This window comes from Grampus griseus (genome assembly GCF_964374135.1).
Source record: "Grampus griseus genome assembly, chromosome: X".
In the NCBI taxonomy this organism is placed as follows: Eukaryota; Metazoa; Chordata; class Mammalia; order Artiodactyla; family Delphinidae; genus Grampus; species Grampus griseus.
In genome coordinates this window covers 128,869,707-128,897,547 of record NC_138999.1, presented here as the reverse complement: position 1 = coordinate 128,897,547, position 27,841 = coordinate 128,869,707, and the positions used below count along the sequence as shown (strand labels likewise).

The window sequence follows — 27,841 nt, the reverse complement described above, 5'->3', positions numbered from 1 at the left end:
TGACTCCTTTCCAGGCCCTTCCACTAAGGCTCCATTTCTAGTTCCATGGACAGCTGCAACATTGCTCAGAGTTTTGTTACTTCCTATCTGGTCTCTCAGGCTCCACACAGGGTGGCTGGAATGAGCTTGTGGGTTTTTGCTCCCCATTGCTGGAACTGTCAATGGTTTCCCAGGCCTACAAGATAAAGTTCAGCTCAACTAACCTCCAAGGCCAGCTGGACATTTCTGTACTTCATTGAATCTGAGAGACAACACATTGCTAATGAAACTATGACAAGCCAATGCCTGTGAACCTTACCTTTTACCTTGAAACGCCATCTAGGGGCCTGCACCTCCTTACTCTTTAGCCATCCTTCAAGGCCTTTGCTGGAAGCCACGTATCCTTCCTCTGAACTTACACCACCTCGTCTCAAGTGTGTCTATCATTTCCTACCTGCTATTATAGGGGCTTGTGAACGTATCTTAACTCCTCTGTTCTAACTGCCTTAGGGGCAAAAACCCTGTTTTATTTCTGTTTGTGTCCCCCCACCCCAGTAGCTGTTTCCCCCCAGGTGGGGGTCAAGTTCAAATCACACAAACTGCACAGCATGTACAATACCTTCACTTTATTCCAGTCTCCCCAGCTGTCTCCCCACCCTTGCACAAAGGCAGAGAAGCAAACAGAAGTCTTTAAGGTTACATTTCAATGAGTCTGAGAAGAAACCAGATTCTGTAAGCAGAGCACCAGAAAATAAAGAATGCTGAATCACTATATGTGCTTTGACTGTCAGAAACTGGCCTGAAGGGTTCTATGGGCGTGAGCCGCAGGGAAGTAGCCCTTTCTGCATCATCTCGTGCTGTTTCTGCCCAAACTCCAAGCAGATAAAGGGGGTACTCTTCTCTCTGACCTTTTCCACGGCTTACTGTCAACCTGCCCAATGTCCCATGTTAGGAGAGGTGCTAAACAGCTTCAAACGGCATGCCACTCGGGCAGACCACCACCTTGCCATTAAAAGGACACAGGGCTCTGTGGGTAAAGAGAAAGGCGCCCATGAAAGAATGCTGTATGAAAAAATACTGCAGGCAGGCACACCAGCTGCACCTGAGAGAGAACCTGGGAGCATGCAAGGAGATGAGCAACTGGTCGCTCTTCTCCCCAGGGATTTGGGGGGTTTACAGTTATTCAAGCTTTTTAAAAGTTTTTGCTCTAAACTCTGTGTCTATTTAAAATGTACACTTGAAGCCTCACCATGTGTTTAGAACTTCTGCTTTTCTCTAGGGTATCTGTCATCTGTGGCTCCTTGAACAGTCTGCATGGAAGTAAGTCTAGGACCCCCTCCTCGATCAGCAGATGGCTTGTTTCTTCCCTAGGCTTCTTTGATTGTTTACAAGGTCACTGGAATAAGGAACCCAGGAGGAAGCGGGTGGGGGCGAGGGAGAGAATACAAAACAGAAAACCAGGAAGCTGCCCTATTTTAAGAAATCTAAATCCAGTCCTACGGAGAAGAAACGTCTGCTGCTTTCGCCACCCTCGGAGTCACAGAAGGGTGGGTGTGCCCTCGCAGAACCAGCCGGAGGAGACCTAAGCTCAGAAGAAACTCACTGCGAGGAGAGAGTTATCGGCTGGGGAGTGCGTGGAAGGGCCCGGGCTCCAGGCCGCCTCACTCCACCTTCCGCAGGTGGCGAAAGCTCCGCACCGTCCTGTCCACGGCGTCATCCATGCTGACCAGCGGCCGGTAGCCCATGACCTTTTTGGCTTTCTCACAGCTGTAGTAATGGAACGTGCCAGCCAGCGCGACCCGCATGGGCGTGAAAGTGGGCTGAAGCTGGGCTATGGGACTGATTACCGTCACCAGGAGGGACAGCAGGAGGGCCAGGTAGTAGGCCACCCAGTAGGGGATGTGGTACTTGGGGGCCTCGTAATTGAGGCCTGTCAGGATGCGGGACAGGAAAGTCCAGAAAGGGATGGGCTCATCGTTGGTGATGTGAAAAGCCTGCAGGGGGGAAGGAGAAGTTAGGAACTGCTCCCCAGCAGGATGGGGCGGCAGGCCATGCTTGGAGCTTGGAGCTCAGCCAGGACCAATATTTTGAGAAACCAGTGGCCACTCCCTGCCTGCCCGCCCCAGTTCCTTTGCAAGGCAGCTCGAAAGTGAGGCGGTTATTAAGCCTACACAGGCCGCAGGCTGCAGGCAGCTTTCAGGCGATGACAGGATTTCAAGGGAAGCTTAGATTGCACTTGGGAAGGTACGTTTGTTAATTTAATAATTGTGTTAATCACGGTAAATGCAGTAAATCATCTTATCTTCAGATGCAACAAACGGGTCATATGACATTTCTGAAACGTGCTGTCTTTGGTATAAACTAAAAGCCATACCCACCATACCCCCGCCACACTGAGAGTTACAGGAGGGGGAAAATGGCAGAGGCCCAGGAGAAAAAAATGAGCCCAAATACGGGGGATTCCAAAGGTCGGAGTGAGAAACAAAGAAGACGGGGGCCCTAGGAGTGGGAGTGAAAGGAGCCCGCGTGTGCTCTCTCATCTCTGCGTGAGAGCTGACCTCACCCCACCAGAGGGGCTCAACCGTGGCCCAGTGGGATCCTAGAGCAGCTTTGCCAGGATGCAGGCTCACAGAAGCCACTTGCCAGTGGGTCCAATCACTGGGAGGAGAATTGTGAAGGCAGGCGGACACACAGGGGCAGGAAATGGTGGGCCAGCTGCTGCCGAGCAGGTAGAAGCAGGAAGAAGCAGGTGCCTTACCTTCCCACCCAAGGCTGTGTCTCTGGAGAGGTGCTCTGCAGCCAGGATGTGTCCGTGGACCACGTTTTCCACGAAGGTGAAGTCCACCAAGTTCTCCCCGTTCCTGCATGTGCACAAGGAATGGGTTCCCTGCGCCGGGGGAGAACCTGGTAGAGCCCCTGCACGTGGACCCAGGGCCAGGACCCGCCTTGGCAATGCCAGCCCCCGGCACACCTGGGCATCCGTAACAGTTGAAGATGGGCAGGAGGCCAGGGCTCCTAGGCCCTCAGGGCCAGTGGGATATTTAAGGGCCCACCAATGAATCTGCAAGTCCCATGCCCTGCCTGCCCCGTCCCAGTGTGGCCAACACTGGTATTGTCTGCTCTGGGCTCTAATTAGGGCAGCAGCTCTGAACTCCCTCCAGGGCACTCTGGGCTAATGCCTTTCTCTGGCCTCAGAGTTTTCTACTGTCTCTTTCAAATCCCACAGCAGGAAAGCCAAGTGAAAGGCAGGGAGGCAAAGTGGCAAGGCACAGGGATAAATGGGGAAAGAAAGGGAGAAAAGAGAAGGACGAAAGGAAGAAAGGAAGGGAGGAAGGGAGGGAGGGAGGGAGGAGGGGGGAAGGAAAGGTATACTGGGGACACAGTCCCAGTCTCATCACTTGCAGCAGCCCTCCCACTTGCACTTGCCCAGAGGAGGAATGTTAACACCTACCCCCGCCTTCCTAGATGCAAGGAGAGCGGAGGGCTTGGCCCTTAACCCTGGGCCAATTGTTTCCCCTCTGAGCCTGTTTCCGGAATTTCCAAACAGGGACACAAATGTTTTCGCAGCCTACCTGAGAGGGTTCATGGGGCAGAAGAGTGTCCTGCCACAATCCATGTCTCCCTGGAACTTGTGACTATGACCTTATCTGGAGATAAGGTCTTTGAATATGTAATTAGTTTAGATAATGTCACACTAGTGTAGGGTGGGCCTTAAACCCAATGACTGGTGTCCTTATAAGAGGAGGGACGTTTGGGTACAGACACACAGAGAAAAGAACGTCACATGAAGATGTAGGCAGAGACTGAAGTGACGGGTCTACAAGCCAAGGGACGCCAAGGGTTGCTGGCAGCCACCTGAGACTGGGAGAGAGGCCTGGAACAGACTCTCCCTCAGAGCCTCCAGTGGGGCCAACCCTGCCCACACCTGGATTTTGGAGTCCTGGCCTCCATCACTGGGAGTGAATCCATTTCTGTCGTTCTAAGCCTCATTTGTTGTGGCAGCCCCAGGAAATGAGCAGCGGGCAGCAGAGAAGGCCACGTAAGGCAAGAGCCGACTGTGTCCAGGGCGGGGGGTGCGGGGAGGAGAGCAGCAACTTACCCGATCATGAACTTCATCTTGCCTTTCCTGGCCGCCTCGATGAGAATGGGGACCAACTGGGGGTCCCTTGGGCCAAAAATGCCATGAGGGCGGATGGCTGTGGTTATGAAATTCTGGCCAGGATCGTTGGCACCCAGTACCGCCTGCGGGAGAGCAGAGGGACCATGTGGGCTGCAGACATGCTCCCCAGGGGACAGGACCTTGCACAGGGGCATGGATGCCGCCCACTGCCCCGGGCTACAGACTCACGTCAGTGACACTTATAATTCGGGACTACTTCTGTATCCCTTTCCCCACTCCAACACCCAAATCTGAAAACACAGGAGACAGCTGGGTCGAAACCAGTAGAATCTAACAGAAAGGCCTGGGTTGGGGTTTAAACACTAAAATGCATGAATGCAGCAGTTTGTGGAAAATATCTGAGAGATCCAGTTAATGAGTTAGCTGGGGGCCTTCAGTAAGGCTGCTGCCACCAAACCGGCTCCTGACTTAAGTTCCATGTGCCAACTGTATGTTTCCACCAGTCCTGGGCTGTTGTGGTCAGAACTGAGTACCACCTCCTAGGAAGGGACTCTGATGAAGCCAACTGGGCTGGAAGAAGGGGCTGAGAAGGGAGAAGGTCTGGGAGAAACAGGGCAGCAACTCAGTAGCTAAACAGATGGACCAACATGTCGGGTGAATCCTCAGAGCCATGTTCTGTGTGGCTTAATGTACAAGCTAGAACTTAAGGGCTTCAAGTACAGAGAAACAAGTTTTGTCTCAAAGGGAACAAAACTTCCCAAAGGACCAGATAGGTTGTTGTTAAAAATGGGGACCACGATGGTACTCCTGCCAAGGCTGTGTGCTGCTGAAACGAGATGGCCCACCTCACCTAGGATTTCTACTCCGTGGTGGCAAAATCCTCATTCACGTTTCGGTCCAGTGAGCTTAAGCCACTTGTGGACTGTGTTCACAATGATCGGAGTTACCCAAAGGTGGAGCTGCCTCTCCCCTCCCCCCACCAGGCCCTGGTTCCCACAGGGGCAGAGGAAATGACTAAATAAGCCTTCAAATGCCCTCTAGCCGAGGCTCATCTCTGTTAGTAAAGAGGAGAAAGCTCTGGGAGTCCTAGATAACACCACACTCCACCTATTATCTGTCAGCACGTTTGAAAGCCGGCAGCAGCTTGACATCTGCCGCCAACTGGAGGCTCCAGCACAGTTACTGCCAGAGGCGTTTACAGGCTGAGCTCATTTCCAGCAGAGCACCCAAGAGTCAGTGCAAGTGACACGACGATGGTCTGAACCACAGCTGCCACTTGCAGCACCTGAGCCCAGGGGGCGGGAGACCCAGGAGCGCTGGCGGAGGGTGCACGGGGCCCAGTGGAAGCTTTAGCGCTCCTCGGGTCAAGTCTGAGCAGGTGGGAGCTACGTGAGGCTCTCTGTGCTCCAAGGAGCAGGCGGGCAGACCCAGGACTGGAGCTTGCAAAAGCTAGGCCTCCATGCGCTGCACCGGGAAGCCCTTGGGTCTCCCGGCAGATGAGGTCTTTGGGGACTTTCTGGGTTGGAGTAATAGCAAACAGATGGGAGGCGGCTGACACTCAGGCCACGCAGGGGTACTCTGGCCAATCTGGCGTTAAGCTCTGGTTCCATACATACCGGCTGCGAAAGAAAACCTCAGTAGGCGTGGCCCGCTGCCAACAGCTGGGAGAGGCAAACTCACAGCTGCCTGGCTAAGGTGAGCTGCCTGTGGCCGATGAGCATCTATGGCCTACAGTATCGGGTGTCCTCAGGGTAATATTCTCCTGGACGTTAGTCCCGGAGCTGGCTACTGTCACAGTCTCTGCTACTTGGCCCAGACTGCTGCTACAACCAGGTGCTCCCTGGTGAAGCTGGCTTGCCAAGTGGAAAAGTACTTTTCCTTAAAATAAAGCAAGAGCCTTCCATTGTTTAATTTCAAAAAAAAAAAAGGACAGAGGGTGCAAGAGTGCCACTAGGAAGGTGTGTTCAAATCAAAACACACTTGAGTGTTTAGCCTGAGTTCTGCCTCCCACTTTGGGTCATCATAAATTATCTGATTGCTGGAGCAGTTCAGTAAACTCGCATGGTATACATGTTGAGTGCAGGCTCTAGAGCTGCGCGACCTCAGGAAGCTTCCGAATCTCTCTGCACCAACTGTCCTCCTCTGTAACCTGGTGACGGTAACAGTACCTGCCTTATGGGGTCATTGCGAAGTTTAAATGAGGCAGCTCCTCGTAAAATACAGAGTAGCGTCTGGCCACATTAAGCTATTATGTTATTATTTTTTCTGTTATTATCCTTGAAATTGAATTCCATCCACAGATTTTACTGCCCAATTTGCATATTAGGCATCAGAATACTAACTTCCTATGTTCATAAACATTCTTCTTAAGAATCTAAATTCTGTAGACGTTCATGGACCTCGTTTGTCACTCACTCAACCAGTTCTCAGGTACGTACTCTCTCCTGTAAGATCTTCGTCTCCGTGTAGTAGTCAATGGGTTTCCTGGCATAAGGGAGGTCTTCGGTTCCATTTTTGATGTCGACACCCTCAAAGATGACACTGGCACTGCTGGTTAAAATGAGTTTCTGGCAGAGGAGAACAGAAGATTTAAAAAAAATGAGTCAGGAACGATCGCTGTTTAAACATCACGATGGTCAGGTAGGAAAGAGAATCAAATGGCACGTGCTCACAACCCTCGCCCCATACAGATTCTTTGCTATGATGCCTTCCCTTTTCAGGCCTTCTTAAAATAATGCAAAGATCACCATCTTTTGCAGGTATGGGGATTTGAGACACATTATGGTATCACACTCTAAAACAGTGAATTTCACATATTCCCCCCTCTCATCACAACCAAGGGATAGAACAGACTTCCATTATTCACGGTATCTCACTATGGGAGTGATTCTCCATGGGGGAAGGATAGCCCACAAACTTCGAGGAAGATGCCTGTCTGCAAAAGACCCTGGTGATTCTGATCCCAACCTTGGCACGTCAGCACACACGAATGGGCACGTGCACATGTCCACTGGCGAAATGCTATTTGAAAGGAAGCTGCTTTCTTACGAGGGTTCGTAGCTTCCAGCTACCTGGTTAAGGGCAGCCCATCCTAAACTGAACACCATTAGCTCGAATCACATCTTTATCACTTTTATTCAACAAGGTCCTGGAAGTTCTAGCCAGCATGGTAGGATAAGGGAAACAACAAAGTATAATGATTTGAAAAGAAGAAACAAAACTATTGCCACTTACAGGTGTTGCAAATGTCTACATACAAAGCACTACGAATATACAGAAAATATTAGAGTTCAGCAAAGTTGCTGAGTACAAAATCGATATACAAAAATTAACTGTGCCCCTACGCAGTAGCAGTTGAAAATGTCATGTGAAAGATATTTCAACCACCAAAAGCAAGGTACATGGAATAAATTTAACAAAAGATGTACAAAACCTTTATGAAGTGAAGTATAAAGCTCTATTGAAAGACATTAAAGAGATAAATAGACATGTACGTATTTATGGATACGGAGACTCAATATTTGAAAGATATCAATTCTCTCCCAAATTACCTTTAGGTTTGAGGCAATTACAGTAACATTTCCAACAGGCTTTATCAAGGAACTCGACAAGCTGGTTCTAAAATGTATACGAGCAAAGGGCTAAGAATACACAAATTCTTTTTTTTTTAAATTTTATAAAATATTTTCAATTTTTAAACATCTTTATTGGAGTATAATTGTTTTACAATGGTGTGTTAGTTTCTGCTTTATAACAAAGTGAATCAGTTATACATATACATATGTTTCCATATCGCTTCCCTCTTGCGTCTCCCTCCCTCCCTCCCTCCCTATCCCACCCCTCTAGGTGGTCACAAAGCACCGAGCTGATCTCCCTGTGCTATGTGACTGCTTCCCACTAGCTAGCTGTTTTAAATTTGGTAGTATATATAAATCCATGCCGCTCTCTCACTTTGTCCCAGCTAACCCTTCCTCCTCCCCATGTCCTCAAGTCCATTCTCTACGTCTGCGTCTTTATTCCTGTCCCACCCCTAGGTTCTTCACAACCATTTTTTAAAAATATATTCCATATATATGTGTTAGCATACGGTATTTGTTTTTCTCCTTCTGACTTACTTCACTCTGTATGACAGACTCTAGGTCCACCCACCTCACTACAAATAACTCAATTTCGTTTCTTTTTATGGCTGAGTACTATTCCATTGTATATATGTGCCACATCTTCTTTATCCATTCATCTGTCAATGGACACTTAGGTTGCTTCCACGTCCTGGCTATTGTAAACAGAGCTGCTATGAACATTGTGGTACATGACTCTTTTTTTTTTTCATTTCATTTATTTATTTTTGGCTGTATTGGGTCTTCGTTGCTGTGTGCGGGCTTTCTCTAGTTGCGGTGAGCAGGGGCTACTCTTCACTGTGGTGCGCAGGCTTCTCTGTGGTGGCTTCTCTTGTTGTGGAGCACAGGCTCTAGGCGCGGTTTCAGTAGTTGCTGCATGCAGGCTCAGTAGTTGTGGCACACGGGCTTAGGTGCTCCATGGCATGTGGGATCTTCCCAGAACCAGGGCTCGAACCCATGTCCCCTGCATTGGCAGGCGGATTCTCAACCACTGTGCCACCAGGGAAGCCCCATGACTCTTTCTGAATTATGGTTTTCTCAGGGTTTATGCCCAGGAGTGGGATTGCTGGGTCGTATGGGAGCTCTATTTTTAGTGTTTTAAGGAACCTCCATACTGTTCTCCATAGTGGCTGTATCAATTTACATTCCCTCCAACAGTGCAAGAGTGTTCCCTTTTCTCCAGACCCTCTCTAGCATTTATTGTTTGTAGATATTTTTGATGATGGCCATTCTGACTGGTGTGAGGTGATTCCTCATTGTAGTTTTGATTTACATTTCTCTAATGATTAGTGATGCTGAGCATCCTTTCCTGTGTTTGTTGGCAATCTGTGTATCTTCTTTGGAGAAATGTCTGTTTAGGTCTTCTGCCCATTTTTGGGTTGAGTTGGTTTATTTTTGATATTGAGCTGTATGAGCTGCTTCTATATTTGAGAGATTAATCCTTTGTCAGTTGCTTCGCTTGCAAATATTTTCTCCCATTCTGAGGGCAGACAAGCAAATTCTGAAGAACATGGTTGGGGGAGTGACTTGTCCTACACTAGATACTGAGGTTCATCCTAAGGCAGGGCACAGGGGCCAAGAGAGTTTGAGAGCCGGGAACAGGCCCGCACAGATGTGCTGCATAGGGCGCTGAACAGCGGGGAAAGGATGGATCGTATAACACATGCTGCTGAGCACCAAAACATCCTCTGTCTACTTCAGAACATATACGGACATGAATTCCTGGTGGATTAAGGATTTAAATGTGGGAAGTAACACTTTAAATCTCTGAAAAGAAAAGCACAGTAACCAATCTTTTGATTGCTCTATTGAGAGACATTCCCTAAATACTACATTAAAAAAAACACTTCCTGCACTGTTACCCACTGAGCAATCCTGCCACTTCAGTGAATATACCAGAGCTATGTATATCAAGATGGAGAAATCTCAAAAACATAACGTTGGGGAAAAAAAGCAAGTTGGGGGCTTCCCTGGTGGCGCAGTGGTTGAGAGTCTGCCTGCCGATGCAGGGGACACGGGTTCGTGCCCCGGTCCGGGAAGATCCCACATGCCGCGGAGCGGCTGGGCCCGTGAGCCATGGCTGCTGAGCCTGCGCGTCCGGAGCCTGTGCTCCGCAACGGGAGAGGCCACAACAGTGAGAGGCCTGCGTACTGCAAAAAAAAAAAAAAGCAAGTTGCAGGAAGATATATTCAACATGATATTATTTTTACAAAGTTTTAGATTTTCTTTCTTTTCTTTTCTTTTGGCCACGCTGCACAGAATGCGGGATCTTAGTTCCCAACCAGGGATTGAACCCACACCCCCTGCAGTGGATACACAGAGTCTTAACCACTGGACTGCCAGGGAAGTCCCCTACAAACTTTTTTTTTTTTAACGTTTTTATTGGAGTATAATTGCTTTACAATGGTGTGTTAGTTTCAGCTTTATAACAAAGTGAATCAGTTATACACATACATATGTTCCCATATCTCCTCCCTCTTGCGTCTCCCTCCCTCCCTCCCTCCCTATCCCACCCCTCTCAGTGGTCACAAAGCACCGAGCTGAGCTCCCTGTGCTATGCGGCTGCTTCCCACTAGCTATCTATTTCACGTTTGGTAGTGTATATATGTGTATATATATATATGTATATATGCCCATGTCACTCTCTCGCTTCGTCCCAGTTTACCCTTACCCCTCCCCGTGTCAAAACCTGGAAACAGCCCTGGTGTTCTGACACCTGCTACAGCACAGACGAACCCTGAAGATGTTACGCTAAGTAAAGTAAGTCAGACACGAACGGCCACATGTTGTTTGATGCCACTTCTATGAGGCCCCTAGAGTCAAATTCACAGTGACAGGAAGCAGAATGGTGGGCGCCAGGGGCGAGGGGAGGAGAGGGTTAGTGTTTAATTGGTACAGGTTTCAGCTTAGGATGATGCAAAAGTTCTGGAGACGGATGATGGCGGTGCTTGTACAGCAATGTGAATGTGCTTAATGCCAGTGAACTGTACACTTAAAAATGCTTAAAATGGTAAATTTTATGTTTTATATATATTTACATTATATATATATATATTTAAGCCACAATAAAAAAATACAAGCAATTTCTAAATTGTGTAGCTCTTTAACCAAGACTAATAAAGCTTAGGGTCCTCAGATGGTCTGTTCAGATGCTCAGCAGGTCCTAGGGCTGAATTTCTAGGCTCTTCACACTTTAGGAAGCAAGCCTGGCTAAGCACAGGAAGAGAACAAGAGCCCTGGTCCCCACACACTTGGAAAGGGCCATCACACGCTCCCGACAGCACTCATTCCAGCTTTCCCCTTACCTGAACCCCAGCCTCTTTGCAAGTTTCAATGACATTCTTGGTGCCAACGTAATTCACTCTGTAAAAGAGTTCCTTGTTGTTACTGGATGGTGGGGGCGATGCGCAGTGGAAAACTGTGCTTACACCTTTCAGAGCTGGGTACAGATCCTGGAGAAGCAAACAAAGACAAAAAAAAAATCCCTCCTGCTTTAGACAAGTAAACATCCTCCTCACATTACCACTCTCCAATCTGGGGCATGTAGGTGTCTTGCCCTTTAATAATTCTACAATCAACACAGAAATACATTCTCACTGTAAAAGAGTCAAACAACACATAAGTACACGGCACAGAAACCATATTGTCCCTTTAACCACCCCCCTCCCCATTACCTGGGCCCAAATAAAAACTGGTTTGGGGCATGAGAAGCCTGTGGGATCCAGAGAAAGGCAGCATCTTTGCCTTTGCGCCTCATGGGTGGTGGGTGGGTGGGGTACAATTCAGGGCACCTGCAGTTAAAGCTCCTGGGGAAGATGAGCCCATAGATACACATTATGAATCATATGAAAAGACAGTGTAAATACCCAATACACAGCAGCATTCCTTTCCGTGAAACTAGACATAAGACAGTAACCCGAGACAAAAACATGTGCGTTTAATTTATTGCTACAGGGAAGCAGAGCTCCTGAGATCGACGGCTGATTGCAGATCTGGGGCAGGAAACAGACAAGATGAGCCAGGAACACCTTGTCGCACCAGAAAATAATTCCTGTTAAAAGGACTCGAGAGCCAACTTGAAGACGCTCCCACTGGCCAAAAAGGAAGGGACAATTTGATCCCCAGTATGAGTAAGAATTCCTTTTGCAAAGTGGCAAATAAAGGGAAAGAGTCAAGCATTTAATCTGCACAAGGTACAAAGATTTGAGCTAAGAAATAAAGAGAGAATAATAGCATGTCACCATTTTGTGAAACCTTAACTGAGTAATAAGATCTAGGAATGATCAATAGATACTAACATCACCAAAAGAAAGACAACCATGAATTATGTGCCTAGATCCACCGATTATTAGCATTTTGCCACAATTTTCTCTATGTAGACATGATGTTTTTCCTTGAAACCATTTGAGAGTAAGCTGTAGACATCATGCCACTTAGCCTCTCAAGTCTTCACCAGGCACCTCCTAAGAACAAAGACATCCCCTAAATAACCACAAAACATTCATCGCATGCAAGAAATGTAACAGATAGGATACTCCTACGCAATCATTAGTCTCTATCCAAGCTTCCCCAACTGTCCCAATAATGCCCCCTCAATTTGGATTAGTCTTTTAGATTTAATACTTTTGGCAAGAACATCACACCAGTGACATTATGACCTTCTCAGGGCATCACCCAGTCTGTCCCATTGTTGGTGATGTTGATCCAATCATTTGCTTAGCGGGATGGCTGCCCGATTCTGGCCATCAAAAAGGTACCTTTCCCTCTGTGTAATCCACTACTATTATATTTGGTGAGGCTCAAAATGTCCCAGATTTGGCCAGTGGAGGCTCTTCAAATTGGTTCCTGTGTCTTTTTGACATATTCTCATTAGTTTTTGAGTACGTCCTTAATTTTGTCCTAGGAAAATATTCCAGGCTCACCTTGCGCTACCTACCCTGCCCCAGAGTCCTGCATAGGCTATTTTCCCAAGAAGCCTGGGTTCCTATTATGGGCGGTGGTGTGTAGAAAGCAAAATCTGAGCACCGGGTGTGCTTATGGCTGTTGGGGTGTCAATCCATGATGCCTCAACGGAAAAAAACCAAACCAGAATCAGATGCAGTCTTTACTCCACTAGAAATATAATACAAAGCACAGATATGACTTCAAATTTTGTAGTAGCCACATTAAAAAAGGAAAAAGTGGGAACTCCCTGGCGGCCCAGTGGTTGGGACTCTGCGCTTCCGCTGCAGGGCGGCGGGGAGGCCTGGGTTCAATCCCTGTTCGGGGAACTAGGATCCCGCGAGCTGTGTGGCACGGCCAAACAAATTAAATAAATAGAAGTAAAAAAATAAAAAAACATAAAAAAGTAAAAAGAAACAGGTGAAAATAATTTTAAATTATAAATGAAGAGAGACTTAAACATTTCATTCCTGTCCTGCCCCTTCAGTTGACTTCCTTATTTGGAAAGACAACTATACAAAAACATTGCGAGACATTCAGGGATATCTCAACACTGGTTAGAAATTAAGCAATTGTCAATATGTTTTAGGTGTGGTCATGGAGTTGTGTTTTTTCAAAGGATTCTTATCTTTTAGTAACAAATACTGAAATATTTACAAAAAGAAAAGACAAGATGTCTAGGTTTGGCTTTAAAATAATCTGAGGGTGGGGAGGGGATACAGATGAAACAGGCCTGGCTGTGAGTGTATATGGAATAGAGAGAATCTATAAAATATTACAAAGACAGAAGGAGAGACTAAGAGAATATAACGAAAGGCTTTACTGTACGTCCAGTAAGGCTGCCAGAAAGAATGCGGGTAGAGTCAATATTTGAAGAATTTTCTCAAAATGAGGCCCACTAGGTGCTGAGTGGGATTCAAAAAGAAAACTAAAATTCAGACCATAAAGGACAAAAAAGAAAATCCTAAAAGGCATGAGGAAAACTCAGCTGACCTACAGAGGAACGATGCTCAGATTGAGCGATGGGGGGAAAATTGTGAAACGAGAATTCCACCTGCAGCCAAACTAGCATTCATGAGTGACGGGAAAACAGAGACATGTTCGGGCATAAAAGGACTCAGCGAGTTTGCTGTGTACAGATATTCGCTGGGGGGAATGCTACAGGAAATGCTTCAGCAGGAAGAGGAAGGAACCTGGGAGAGAGAAATGGGATAGGAGAGGTGCTGATGAGTGGAGACTTCAGTCGATCCCTCCCCCGTCCTTCACCGTCTTCAGGGTGAAGAAAATCTGGAAGCGAAATACTGGCAACGATAGCATGGGAGTCGTGGGGGAGTGGTTTGGAGGGGAGCTGAAGTTTGCTAAAGAGCCCGTCTCCTTTGAGGGGACATGTCAGGGATCAAATGAGACCATATCCCTGCCATCAAGGAGGGTCCATTCTCTGGGTGGGGGGCACAGATACCTAAGTTTACACAGAGTATATCAGCTAGTGCCAAGTGTTACACAGAAACAAAGCGGAGTAAGGGAGATCCAGAGGGGCTGAATGCTTAGCATAAGGTGCTCAAAGACTTACAGGAATTTCCCGAACAAGCTCTGCGGTTCACAAAGAGCATTCCTGACAGAAGGAGCAGCGAGTGCAAAGGTCCTGAGGCAAGAACTCAGTTGGTGAGTTTGAGAAGCAGTAAGGAGGCCAGTGTACCTGGACAGGAGCAATGAGGGGGAGTGTGGGAGCGGGTGAGGTCGGATCGCGCAGGTTCTTGTGGGTGATTATTCAGGTCTGTATGTTTGCTATAAATAGGACTGGACACCCCTGGAGGCTTCTGAACAGAGGAGCCCTGAAGTCTGATTTATGCATTGAAAGGGTGGTGGCTTGGACCAGGGTGGTAATGGAAGGGGTGAGGAGCTGATGGATTGGAGATCTACTTTGAGAGTGGAGTCAACAAGATTTGGTGACGGATGGGATCGAGGGTACGGAAGAGAAAGGAATCAAGGATAAATCTCAAGTTTCTGGCCAAAGCAATCCGAAAGACAGAGTGGGCATTTATCAAGACGGTGAGGACTTTAGTAGCAGCAGGTTGGCTGTGCTGGGGGAGGGGGCCGGCTTGTAGCAGGGAGCCAGGAGCTGAATTTAGATACAGCACAAAGAGAGATAGCCAGCAGGCAGCTGGACAGACACGAGGCTGGAGATCTCAAGCTTGGAGCTTATTAGCTTCTAGACTATTTAATCTGTGAGCCGGAGTGGATTCACCAGGACACTAAGTGTGCTTGGAGAAAAGAGATCTAAGGAATAAGCCCTGGATCCTGCCAAGTTTAGACATTACAGAGATAAGGAGACTGAGGAGGGGCAATTGGTGAGGCAGGAGGAGAAGTGAGCGGGTGGTGAGTGAAGAAACTATCAGGTGCCGCGGAAGGGTCCAGGCAGATGAGAAGCACGGTGTGGCCACCAGATCTGGTCGCTTCCAGGTCCCTGGTGGCTGTATCAGTGGCTGTTAGGTGAAGACCTAGCTGGAGTGCTGCTATGAGACAATGGAGGGAAGCAGTCAGAGGTGCTGAGCACAAATTGCCACAAGGGGAAAGTGGGGCAGTAGCTAAAGCCGCATCAGGGCGTTCTGTTTCCTTAAGATGGTGACGCTGTGCTGATGGCTGCAATCTGGTAGGACAACTTGCTGATCAAGGAGAGAGGGTGGAGAATCCCTAGAGGAATCACCAAGCAGGGAAGAAGACACGGGCTCTAGCTGGTGCCTGGACCATTTCCAGGGCTAAGCACGTGAAGAGTGTAGGTCTGTGGATATGGTGCCGGAAGGTACATGGGTCGCTTGAAGAGCACGACCGTGAAGAAAGAGGCAACAAGCTTGTGTTTTCTTCTCCAGCCCCGTTTGGCTGCACAGAGACACCCCACGGAGGTAGAACTGGATTTAACCAGGGCTGGGGTTTAACCCAGGAAGTACAACATGATGGGGAGGTTTATGTGTCCATTTTTCCAGCAGACACTAGTCCAGGGGCTGCTCTGAAGATATTCTGTAGCTGTGGTTAACATCTACAATCAGTTGACTTGAAATCAAAGGAGACTGTCCTTGATAATCTGGGTGGGCTTCATTCAATCAGTCGAAAGGCCTAAGAGTAAAAGCTGTGGTTTCAGGAAGAAGAAAACCTGCCTCAGGACTGCCTGAGCTTGCAGCCTGCTGGCCTGTCCTGCAAATTTCAGACTTGCCAGCCCCCACGATCCATGTCTCCCTGGTTATTTCTCTGGACAACTCTGACTGATACATACAATGAGGGCTGAGAATCATGCAGGAGAAAGTCAGCCATAGACTTGACAGCAGGGAGGCTCTGAATGGGGTGCGGGATAGTGGGAAACGGCCAGATGCCTGGGTGGGTCACAGACCTGGTAGAGTGGAGGTCTTAGAGGCTGTGAACTGGAAAGATAGGAGCTGGGGCTCACAGTGCAACACCTGTAAGTGAGATCACAGAGAGGACACACTTACTGGGGACGACCGAGGTCCGGGTCTAGGGAATGACAATGGGAGTGGAGGCCAAGGCGAGGGTACTGGCAGGATCATAGGTGTGAATACTGAACTTGCCAACAATTACGATGAGGTTGACCTTGGCCAGGAGCTAAAACCACTGAGAAATGAGATGGAGTCACCTGGGAAAGGGAGAGGGTGGCTGTGGATCATGGCCACAAGGAAGGGTACGAGGGTATGTACAGCCTGCTGGTATTACCTTCAAAGCTGGAGGGAGCTCGAGTCAGGGTGAGAGAAGCAGTGATGATGAACAAGGAAGACTTCTACCCCATCTCCAGGCCCACAGGTGGGGAGGGTTGGGTAAGGAAGACAGCCTGGAATTTGACAGGGCTGCAGGGGAAGCCATAGCCTTAAAATCCAAAACAAACAAATAAACAAACTATAGCCAATGATGCCAAAGCCGAGAAGAAGAGCCCAGTGACAGGCTGAAGGAAGCCACTGTGATACATACAACATGCGAAGGACTGTCTCAAATAGAAAGGAATTACACATCCCTAGGAAGAACAAGGTAAAGCCAAAGACTAATGAGCGAAGGTCAGCGACACGCATTTCACAGAGGAGGGTCAGGAAAAGGCGTGGCGCCTAGCCACCCGTGCAGGGGGCACATGTGACACTAAGCGTCACTGAGGTAGCACTTCACACTCTCCAGAAGGGCAATACCAAAACGTCTAAGAATACCAAGTGCTGGCAAGGACATGAGCAATGGGGATCCTACCACACGGCTGCTGTGAACTTAAGTGACAAAGCAGCCTTGTTGAGCAATTTGGCAACATCTTAAAATTCAAAATATTAACACCCTTATAACTCGGCTAAATCTTGAAAACATTAAGGGAAAGAAGTCAGTCACAAAACGACAAATATTATGATTCCACTTATGTGAAGTGTCCAGAATAGAGATGGGAGATGTATGGTTGCCAAGGGCTGGCGGCGGTGGGGAGGACAGGAAACGGGGAATGACTGCTAGCAGGCCTGGGGTTTCCTTTTTGGGTGGTGACAATGTTCTGGAATTACATAGCGGTGAGGGACGCATCACTTTGTGAACAGACTAACAACCACTGAATTGTACACTTTAGAAATGTGAAATTTATGGAATGTGAATTATATCTCAATTAAAAAAAAAAACTCCAGCAATTGCACTTTTGGATATACACTCTGGGGCCACAGTCGGCACACTATGGCCTGCGGACAACTTTTTGTAAATAAAGTTTTATTGCTACTCAGCTACACCCACTCATTTATGTATTGGCCACACTTGCCTTCGAACTACCAGGGCAGAGTGGAGTAGTAGTGACAGAGATGACAGTTACTCATTCTCACTAGTAACAATGTGGGTGTGTGTTAAATTCTTTCCTATAACTTTACAATTTTTCAAAAAAACTTTTGTTTTAGAAACAACAACTTGGCTGGCCTCTGAGCAGCGTAAGTCTGGTAGTCTCCCTTCAGGGGCCTGGGGCAATCGGCAAGGCTGGGTGGTCTGTTACCTGTTGGCTGCAGAGGTCGCCCAGGAAGAACTGCACGCGGGGATCGTCGAACCCTTGCCGAATGTCAAATACGTTGACAGCGTAGCCTCTTGCCAGCAGCTGCTCCACCATGTGCTGCCCCAGGAACCCAGAGCCTCCGATCACTGTGCATTTCATGGCCTGCAGAAAGGGAGGGATGGCAGTGGGGTACGGGTGTGCTGAGAACTATTAAGAGCCTGGACTCACAGACCATGAGCCACTACGATGGCAGGTCCATCTCTTAGTTTGAAACTGTTCTTGAGCCAAGTTGGAAGCTTCATATAATTCTGGTGTCCTATCACCAATGCCAACCTTCTCTCCTGGGATCAGGAGAGGCAGGATAGCAAATGATACTGAGGCAGACTTTGGTGAGACTGGATGACCTGAGGGGAGTTCCCTGGCGGTCCAGTGCTTATGACTCGGTGCTTTCACTGCCGTGGCCCAGGTTCAATCCCTGGTCGGGGATCTAAGATCTCACAAGCTGCACAGTGTGGCAAAAAAAAAAAAAAAAAAAAAGTGACACCTTCTTGTTCCCAATAGCTGATCCATGGGCACTTCTAAGGCAAAAAGCAAACCAACCAACCGACCAACCACACACATGAATGGAAAAACAGAACAAATCAAAACGTGCCACCCACTCAATTGACAGTGTGCACTTAAAATATCAGAAAGGAGGAAGCAGAGTCTTCTTACTTCTTACAGAGTCTTCTTACTTCTACTTACAGGGCAAAGTCAGCCCCCTTTGCTCCCCAACCACTATAGGGCTGGCTGTGTGGCTTAGGACTCGTCACCTAACCCCTTCTCGCCTTAGCACATCCATGTAAGACTGTGCTTTTGTCTGATGGGATCTCCTGGTGGGGTTGCAGGGAGGATGGGTGAGCTGTTCATCAGCCAGGCCCAGGGCTTTGCTTCCCCTTCTCTGAGCTCTGAGGAAGTTGTTGAAAAATTAGGGGAGAGCTATGGTGTTTACATTTCAGTTTCTGCAACACATGCACTCTTGGCTAAAGTCCAACTCTGGTAATTGGGGATAAAGGAAGGACAGTGCACCACATGCAGGCACTTGAATATTCTGACTCCAGGGAGTCGAGGCAAAACTGTAGCTGGTGTACGCTGATGAAGCTGGCTACAAGGGGCCCAGATGGAGGCCCTGGTATATCCCTCCTCCCTGGGGTCTTTGTAAAACCATATCTGGGCTTCCTTAAGATGACAAACCCCCATTCTTCCCTGAGCTCATGTACAGTAAATCAAAGTTGGGGATGAAGTAGAGATCGTAAAGAAATTCTGCTCCTGATTAAAAAACCAACCAACCAACCTGCTATGTATGCCTTAAATGCCTATATAACTGAGACATGCAGGAGACTGCAGGGGTGCCAGAGCCTCTTCTACGGCTCTACCCCTCTCAACCTGTCATCCCATCTGGAGTGGTATTGTTAGTGGAGTCCACCAGGCCCTCTGTAGATGGCTCCGTAGCTTTAGCATCATTTGTTCAGGCATTTGTAATCTCCTGACAGAGTCAGCCTCACTGTGCCACCCCCCGCACCAGATTATCTTTTAAGCCCGTTCTCGTCTATGCTTCAGTTACTGCCATATACATGTAATCACAGCACGCTACATTATTTGTACCTTTACTAAAATTTCTAACACACCCCCAGGGCATAGGCAAATGAAATTACACAAATCCCACTCGATCCCCCTTTCGGCAATCCCTTATCCTCCCGTTCCCCCCCAAGTCAGCTGCACAGGCAAATGCAGTTTTTTAGAATAACTCTGAGCATCCTTGCTTCCCAAGCTATTTTTTCTTGGTTTAGTAAAAATCTGCCTGAGCCCAAAGAGGGTCTGAACTAGACATGTCTAAGGGCATCCCAAAGGATTTCAGAGTCTCTTGTTTATATTATCTGCAATCTCTAGTTACAGTTGTTTCAAAAGGCTGATATGGTCTAATTAAAAACAAATCAAATAACCTTGCTACTATGTCTAGTGCAATCTCGTTTCACGATTTTAAATGTGAGCAATCCGTACTCCTCTCTTTGACAGTGACGTGGATTTTTTTATTATATTGAAATGTTGCACCAATATTGCCTGGGAAGCGTGGGTCAGCAGCTGTGCCACAGAGAGTTTTGTAATGATGAGAACAGAGCTGGCATTTACCCCAGAGAAGTCAGATGTGGGATGGAACCATGGTATTCGGTTACAGGAGACCATGTGAAATAACCACTTAACTTTTCATGGCCATGAAAGATGGCACGGGGCAAGTGGGCCCAGCAGACAGAAGGAATATGCACTAACAAGTAAGAATGAGACTCCACACTGGAAACAGGTAGCGAGACTCAAGAATGGGGTACTGCCGGGAGTTATAAAATTGACATCTTGGAGACAGTTTTAAGAACAGGAAAAGGAAAGAGGGGCTTCCCTGGTGGCGCAGTGGTTGAGAGTCCGCCTGCCGATGCGGGGGACGTGGGTTCGTGCCCCGGTCCGGGAAGATCCCACATGCCGCGGAGCGGCTGGGCCCGTGAGCCATGGCCGCTGAGCCTGCGCGTCCGGAGCCTGTGCTCCGCAACGGGAGAGGCCACAACAGTGAGAGGCCCGCGTACCGCAAAAAAAAAAAAGAATAGGAAAGAAAGCCATCTAGACATACTATTTCATTGCAATATGATCTTGAGAAAAGAGAATGCTCCAGGTCACTGGGTTTATTCCATCCTTTTCTGTTTTCCCTTGTCTTTAGCCGTGGGCCATTTTCTCAGAGAAGTCTTACACAGAATGTATATATATAAGTTAGGGTGAAAGTGTTCTTTCTATTGTAGTACTTTGTGTAACTTTTACTCCCTATAAAGTCAATCAATGAGAACGAACAACCATCCGAATCCGGATTGTTTCTGGTTGCTGAGTAAAGTCCTGGTTCACACAAATAATGAGCTACAGACGGCAAGGAGCTCTGGTGGTTTGTCTGAGCGCTAGAATCTCAGATTAACGCTCAACTACAGAGGCAGAGAGAAGACCTTACTCTGAGCTGTACACTAAAACCAGGGTGATCTGCTGACCTCTGGCAACCTCCTGGGAATCCCTAATTTACTAACATTTGATATAAACACATTTTTTACCTTGGTGTGATTTCATTTCTGAAGTGTTCGTTCAGCAAAAGTGAATCCAACCCACTCTTTGCAGATCTTTGTGGAAAAATCTCCAAGAGGCCTGACAATTCCTTCAAGTCCCTTCCGACACTTGCGACGCTAGACTTTAGGAGGCCTTGCTACCGCCCTTGTTGGCCCTGGGAAGGCTTCTGCCATTCTACCCAGAAGCACAGTCTAACCTGCTGGAGGCCACGTGAAGGCAAACCGAGGCACCCAGCTGACAGCCAGCAGTTACTGCCATGTGTGTGAGGCTGCCTGGAACATACACCTCAGGGTCCCCATGATAGCGGCTGTGACAGCAAGCCCAGGGGAGACCCACCAAGGAACCCCTGCCCCCTGCTGGGCCGAGCCCAACCTGTAGAATCGTGAACAAAGAAATGGGTGTTGTTTTAGACCGCTACATTCTGACAGAGTTTGTTACACAGCAGTAAGTAACTGGTGCCTTAAATAAAGATATATATCTTCTATAAAGAAACAATACTCAACATTGATTGATTTAATAAATGAACCAAATACGATTTTTAACCCATAGCTATGTATCAATGTCTTGTTGGTATGTATGTGTTCGACTTTCCCCTTACCTGGTTTTGGTTAACCCTTTTCGTACTCACTTTTGGAATGTCTTCTGTCAAATGTGTCCATGTGCCCTGGTCTCGCACTGGCTCACCAGCTGCTTGTTCCATTTCAGCTACAGATTTGGCCCTGTCTGCAGTCAACTTTTCGGTCCTTAAAGACATATTTAGAGACAGACATGTTATATAAACTGAACCATCTTTTAGTTATTAGTGTTCTGTGTGGATGCCCCCCCGCACACGCACACATGGAGTTTTCACAAAGAGCTCAACCACAGCTTCAGCTGCTGGATGAAGCACTCAGCGAACATTCCTGTGATGCAGGCTGCCCTCAGAGAAGGGCCTGACTGGGTCCATAACTCACTGTATATTTGGCTCCAGGCAGAACAGGAAGCCAGTTAAATAATCTCATCCATCAGTTACAATGAAAAGAATATGTCTAACATCACAGCTTTTCCCACAGCACTTCAATTATTGTCTATTTCTCTCGAGTCGATCAGTAGACTAGTAGACTGTGGCAGCGCAGTGGGAAAACGCACAGACCCGGGGAGGCCAGGTTGCAGTCCTCGCACTGTCAGAAAGTGTATCAATCTGCTCAAACCGACTCAGTGCTCATCCCCATGGTGCCAGGGCATGGGATGCTGTGAGGAGGAAGAGTAAGAAGACACAGAGCTCTCCTTGTTGGTGGAATTAAAGCCACCCTGCCCACATATAGAACTCAGAGTGTCTGGGGCCACCGGAAACCCTCGGGAAGTGGCCAGAGTGTGGTGGGGACCCAGCAGTTCATAACCAGGAGACAGTAGCAAAGCATAGCAGGTGATAAAGTCCCACAACAAGACCAAACCACTGAACCGCAAACAAAGAGAAGCCGCTCACTTTGCGGTTACAGTGCATTAGGTCTCGATCTGCTTTCTTGGCAGTGGTCAGTCTACCTAAGTCACAGATCCCCTAACACCGGCGGGTGGCAAAATCCGTGACAAAGAAAGTCTAACTGCTTGCAAAAGGCTAGATTCAGAGAATACTCTTCAGTGAGGAGGTGGCAGGCAGGCAGCCCAATCACACACACACACACACACACACACTCTGTCACGTGTCCCTGTAGGAGCTGATTTTGTGGCCTGGAAATGGATGTTAGGATCCTCAATGTCTGATGGAGCCATTTTGGGGACACATATTTCTGCGACCACAATGGAAGTTATTAGGAAATATATTTCAAAACTTCATTTTTCACAGAACTTTTTAGAAAGCACACCAACGAATAAGTGAAGTTCACCTGTAGCTCTAGGCCTATCCCGTCTGCCTTGTACACCATAATCCTCTTTGTGTCGGCAGATGGCCCTGTCATCTGTTCTCCCTAAACAGATGTGGCTGGCGAACATTTTATCCATTTGGTTCAATGTGCATCTGCCAGGGAACAAGGATCTGGGCACTTGCACCAAGGCCTAGCAAACAGTGTGCCTAGAGGTCCTGTCTGTCTTGCTCACCACTACATCTTGGCCCTCACACGTCCACTGGACTCATGAATACATGGTGTGTGTACGCACCCATGCTTTCTGCTTTCAACCGCGTACACACAGACACCCCCATCTAAGATGCAGGAGCTTCACTGGGGGCAAATGGGTTTGTTATTTTTCTGGTGGTGTTACACTCACCAATACCCACTGCTGGTTTCTTACTCAATCTCTCCTGATACTCAGGGAAGCATGAGGAAATGAGAGGGCAGACAGCATTTGGAGTGCTGTGGTCACAAGCCCAGGGACACCTGGAACCCCCAGAAGCTGGCAGAGGCAGGAAGGATCCTCCCCTAGGGCTTGCGGAAGGAGCCTGGATCCATAACATAACTTTCAAGTAATGCATATACAATTCTCAGCAAACCAGCCTCTTTAAAAACAAAAACAAAATCAAATCTAATTTGTCTCAAATTATATACAAATTATTTTAAAGTTTGTAAATACTTTAAGCCAGATAAGAATTTTGCTGATACTTTAGTGGTCTGTAGAGGCTGGGTACCCAGGTCTAGCCTAGGGAATGAATCAGATCCCACTGGCAGCCCCCCTCCCCTGCAACCTAAATCCCCCATGTGATATATGTTCACGTCCAAATGAACACCAAGAAGAGTTGTGATTTAACAGACATTTCTCTAAAAAAGATATACTTTACAGATGACCAATGAGCACATGCAAGTATGCTCAACCTCCCTAATCGTCAGGGAAATGCAAATCAAAACCACAGTGGGCAATCACCTCATACCTGTTAGGATGGCTATTATCAAAAAAACCCAGAAAACAGAAAATAACAAGTGTTGACAAGGATGTAAAGAAACTGGAACCCTTGTTCACTGTTGGTGGGAACGTAAAATGGTGCAGCTGCTGTGGGAAACAGTATGGTGGTTCCTAAAAATATTAAACATAGAATGACCGTAGGATCAAGCAATTCCACATCTGGGTACATACTCCAAAAAACTGAAAGCAGGGATTTGAACAGATATTTGTACACGCATGTTCATGGCAGCACTATGAACCGCAGCCAAAAGGTGGAAGCAAGTCAAGTGTCCGTTGATGGATAAACAGATAAAATGGAATATTATTCAGCCTTAAAAACGAAGGAAATTCTGGCAACTATGGAATGGGAGAAAATATCTGCAAAACTTGTATCTAATAAGGAGTTAATCTCCAGACTGTATTAGGAACTTCAAATCAATAGCTAAAAAAGAAAAGAAAAAAAAATCCAACCCAAACTAATAACCTGATTAGAAAATGAGCTTAGGACTTGAATAGACATCTCTCCAGAGAAGACATACAGATGGCCAACAGGTACATGAAAAAATGCTCAATGTCATTAATCATCAGGGAAATGTAAAACAAAACTTCAATGAGATACCACTTCACCCCTGTCAGGATGGCTGTTATCAAAAAGTCAAAAGATAAGTGTTGGCAAGGATGTGGAGAAACTGGAACCTTTGTATACCGTTGGCGGGAATGGAAAAACGATACAGCTACTGTAGAAAACAGTATGGAGGTTCCTTAAAAATTCAAATAGAACCACCAAACCACCATATGATCCAGCAATTCCAATTCTGGGTATATATTCAAAAGAGTTGAAGCCAGAATCTTGAAGAGATATGGGTACTCCTAAGCTCATTGCAGCACTATTCACAACAGCCAACATGCAAACAACCTAAGTGTTCATTGATGGATGAATAGATAAAAAAAATGTGGTATATACACACAACGGAATACTATTAAGCCTTAAAAAAGGAGATTCCACTATATGAGACATGGATGAACTTTGAGAACATTATGCTAAGTGAAATAAGCCAGTCACAGAAGGACAAATACTGCATGATTCCACTTATATGAGGGACCTAAAGTAATCAAACTCACAGAATCAAAGAGTGGAACGGTGGTTGCCAGGGACTGGGGGAGGGGGAAAGGGGGAGTTACTGATCAACGGGCAGAAAGTTTCAGTTAAGCAAGATGAGTAAGCTCTAGAGGTGTGTTGCACCTATTGTACATTCAAACATTTATTAATATGGTGGATCTCATCTTAAGTGTTCTTACAACAATAAAATAAAAATGAAAAGAAGGGACATTCTGACACATGCTACAACATGGATGAACTTAAGCTAAGTGAAATAAGAACCTTGGAGACATTATACTAAGTGAAAGAAGCCAGACACAAAAGGACAAATACTATATGATTCTACTTACATGAGGTCCCTAGAGTAGTCAAATTCATAGACACAGAAAGTAGAAGGGAGGGTGCCAGGGGCTGGGAGAAGTGGGAGAATCGGGAAGTGATGCATAGTACATATAGAGTTTCAGTTCTACGAGATGAAAAGAGTTCTGGAGACGGATGGTGGTGATGGTTGCACGACAATGTGAACGCACTTAATGCCACTGAACTGTACACTCAAAATGGTTAAAATGGTAAATTTTCAGTTCTGTCTATTGTACCACACATACACTCACACGAACAGCTGTAAGTGAGAAAATAAGACCCCAAAGAGCAACGTTCTAAGGTTCACACATCAGAAGCCTCAAGTCTTTTTCCTTTAAAATGATAGGTGTCTGAATTAAAACCAGTACGTATGCCCTTGTTCCTCTATACACACTGGGACAAGGCCTTAGGCTAAAAAGAATCTAGGAAGAGAACCATCTTCTATCAGGGAAACCCAAGCGCCTGGCTCCACTTCTGGGCAAGGGGGAGGAAGGTCACTGATAGGATTAGATACCGAGAGAAGGGAGTGAGCCCATCACCGCCTTCCTGCTGGGGAGAGTCTCCAGCTAGTGAGTCCTGGGCACAAAAGGACGGGATAGTCTGTCCATTTCGAACCAGATAGAGACAAGTGTTCCTTCCTTTGCGAACGTGGGAGACCAGGCTCTTTGTGAAGCGGAAATCCAGAGCAGCTCAGAGGGGTGTGTTGGGGTAGTTGGGGCCTGGCCTGCTGCTGTCCACAGACTCAGCGCAGGAAGCTAAACTGTGGCCACCACGAGCTCGATACCCTAGTCTGTGGAAGAACGACGCCAACAACATCCAAGGCTTCCCACCACTTCCCCAAAAGTCTCAATCAGCTCAGTCTTGTCCTTTCATGGATCTGAGGTGTCTCTGTGCTTCTGTCAGTCATTCATCTCTCTGCTGGTCTACTGACTTTTAGGACACAGAAAGGCCCTGATTTTGAATTTGTGGTGGCCACTGACAAAGCCAGCCTGAGAGCTTTAGCTTATGCTGTTCCCTCCACCTGGAATATTCTCCCTGTCCTCTCCATGGTGAGCTGCTCTGCTCAGCTGTCCCCTCTGCGAAACCTCCTCCTCCTCCCCGGGCAAGGTTAGCAGCTTCCTCAGAACAGGTTTCTGTTCTCATTCTAACATAGCACACAGCTTTAGGCTTTCTCCCCGCCACATCTGTCCTGGCCCGCCAGGCTGTGAGCCCCTGGAGGGCCAGCAAGGACCCTGGAATGGAGAGTATGGGTTGAACTGTGCTGCTGCGGCTGGTGTAAGAGGCCTCATCTGTAGAGCAGCGATCCTTCCCACAGACTTCAGAGTTGCTGTAGGGCTGAAAGAAGCCCCAGGGGTAAAAGGGGAGCTATAACTTGTCAAAAAGTTGTGAAAAAGCACCCTGGTGTCAGCTCACTCACTCATACATTCCCTCATTCACAAGGCCATTGCCAAACAGAACCTTGCACAGCACAGACATTCAGGGAGTCCAGCATCTGGGGTGGGAGTCAGGCTTAGCAGAACATTGCAGAAGTGCCTTTGACTTCCGATGAGGGTAAACCCAGGCGGGGAGGAGATCCCTAAGCCAAGTTCTAAGGCCCTGGAGGCGTGAGTCAAACAGAGGGGCTGGCTGTCTGGCTTGTACTCATAGGGAGGCTGCTGCTGAAGGCCTGAAGTGGGAGAGGAGCGAGCAGCAGAGGTGGGAAAGAGAAAAGAAACGGCATTTAAGGGGGAAAATGGATAGAACTTGGAGGCTGGTTAATGGGAAGGGGGCACGAAAAGAGTCAAATATGACTGCAAGGTTTTGGACCTGGTTTATGCTCAAAGAGGAAGAGGGTAAAGGGCAGAAGGTCGGTGAACACTGTCGTTTAATGAATGTCAGTAAACCTCAGGCTTTCTCAGCCTGAGAAACTTATGCTCTGTCCCCTGCCCAGAGGGGAAGCAGGTAAGGGCTGAGAGCACACGTCCCGTTGTAATTCTCCAGGCAGGTCTCACACTTACAAAACTCCTGTGACTTTGCTAGGAGGTGTCTCCGCCTGCAATGCCCCTCGCTATCCACCTGGAGTGTTTGGGTGCCAAAAAGAATATATTTTGATGACCTGCTCCCTCTCACGCTCATATCTGCTTCACTCCCTTCCAAGTCCGCTCCCAGGCCTCCAGCTCACTTCCCTGGGCTGCTTTAAGCCAGGCGAGAACTACAGTGATCCTGTCTTGGAACCTACTTGAGAGGCAGGGGGTGCTCTTGAAGGGACACGCTCAAAGAAAGAGCCTCAGCTGCATTTGGCCGCTAACTCCCAGACGTCCGAACCTCTGCGACAAGGCTTGGCACGTCCCTTCCCTTCTCCGGGTCTCAGTTGCCCAGTGAGTACAGTGTCTGCTCCAACACGAAAGGTGACGCTCTTCTCTGGCCTCTCTGACCCTAACTCAATCTCAGGCCAGACCAGAGAGTCCCCGAGCCGGATCGCCCCACCCAACCCTTCCAGTCCTGTCGCCGACACAAGGGCGAGGTCGCAACCCTTACCCGTCCGTAGGCGGCCCCCTGGCTGTCCCCAGCGCGTCCGCAGCCTTCATCCTCAGCGCTCCAGCGGCCTGCAGCCACCCTTTTCTCCCCGCCCGCGTGAGCCGAGAATCTGCCGAGGCTCCTCCACCAAGGGAATTGGCTCTGTTCGGTGCTGGCTCAGCCAGTCGGCGCTCGCGGCGTGATCCTGCCCAATGAGGCCAGGCCGCGAGCGCACAGCCCCCGGCCCT

At 47.8% G+C, this 27,841-nt stretch overlaps 1 protein-coding gene across 1 annotated transcript; it reads right to left on the bottom strand.

Moving 5' to 3' along the window:
* Positions 1 to 590: 590 nt before the first annotated feature.
* Positions 591 to 27,788, bottom strand: NSDHL (NAD(P) dependent 3-beta-hydroxysteroid dehydrogenase NSDHL). Its single transcript, XM_082680846.1, has 8 exons — positions 27,615 to 27,788; positions 21,417 to 21,531; positions 17,660 to 17,818; positions 11,022 to 11,168; positions 6,538 to 6,666; positions 4,079 to 4,221; positions 2,738 to 2,840; positions 591 to 1,973 (listed from the first exon to the last, which is right to left on the bottom strand). Exons 1-8 carry the CDS (start codon positions 27,662 to 27,664, stop codon positions 1,641 to 1,643), a joined length of 1,179 nt encoding a protein of 392 aa, XP_082536972.1. The 5' UTR covers positions 27,665 to 27,788; the 3' UTR covers positions 591 to 1,640.
* Positions 27,789 to 27,841: the final 53 nt, after the last annotated feature.

What these genes read in the sequence shown, in the direction of transcription:
- NSDHL (XM_082680846.1), bottom strand. Translation starts at nt 27,664, where the DNA reads ATGAAGGCTGCGGACGCGCTGGGGACAGCCAGGGGGCCGCCTACGGAC. An exon ending in GCAAAGAGGCTGGGGTTCAG is followed by an intron (nt 6,667 to 11,021) that starts GTAAGGGGAAAG and finishes CTCCTCTGCCAG; the next exon opens with AAACTCATTTTAACCAGCAG. An exon ending in AAGATGAAGTTCATGATCGG is followed by an intron (nt 2,841 to 4,078) that starts GTAAGTTGCTGC and finishes GTGCACATGCAG; the next exon opens with GAACGGGGAGAACTTGGTGG.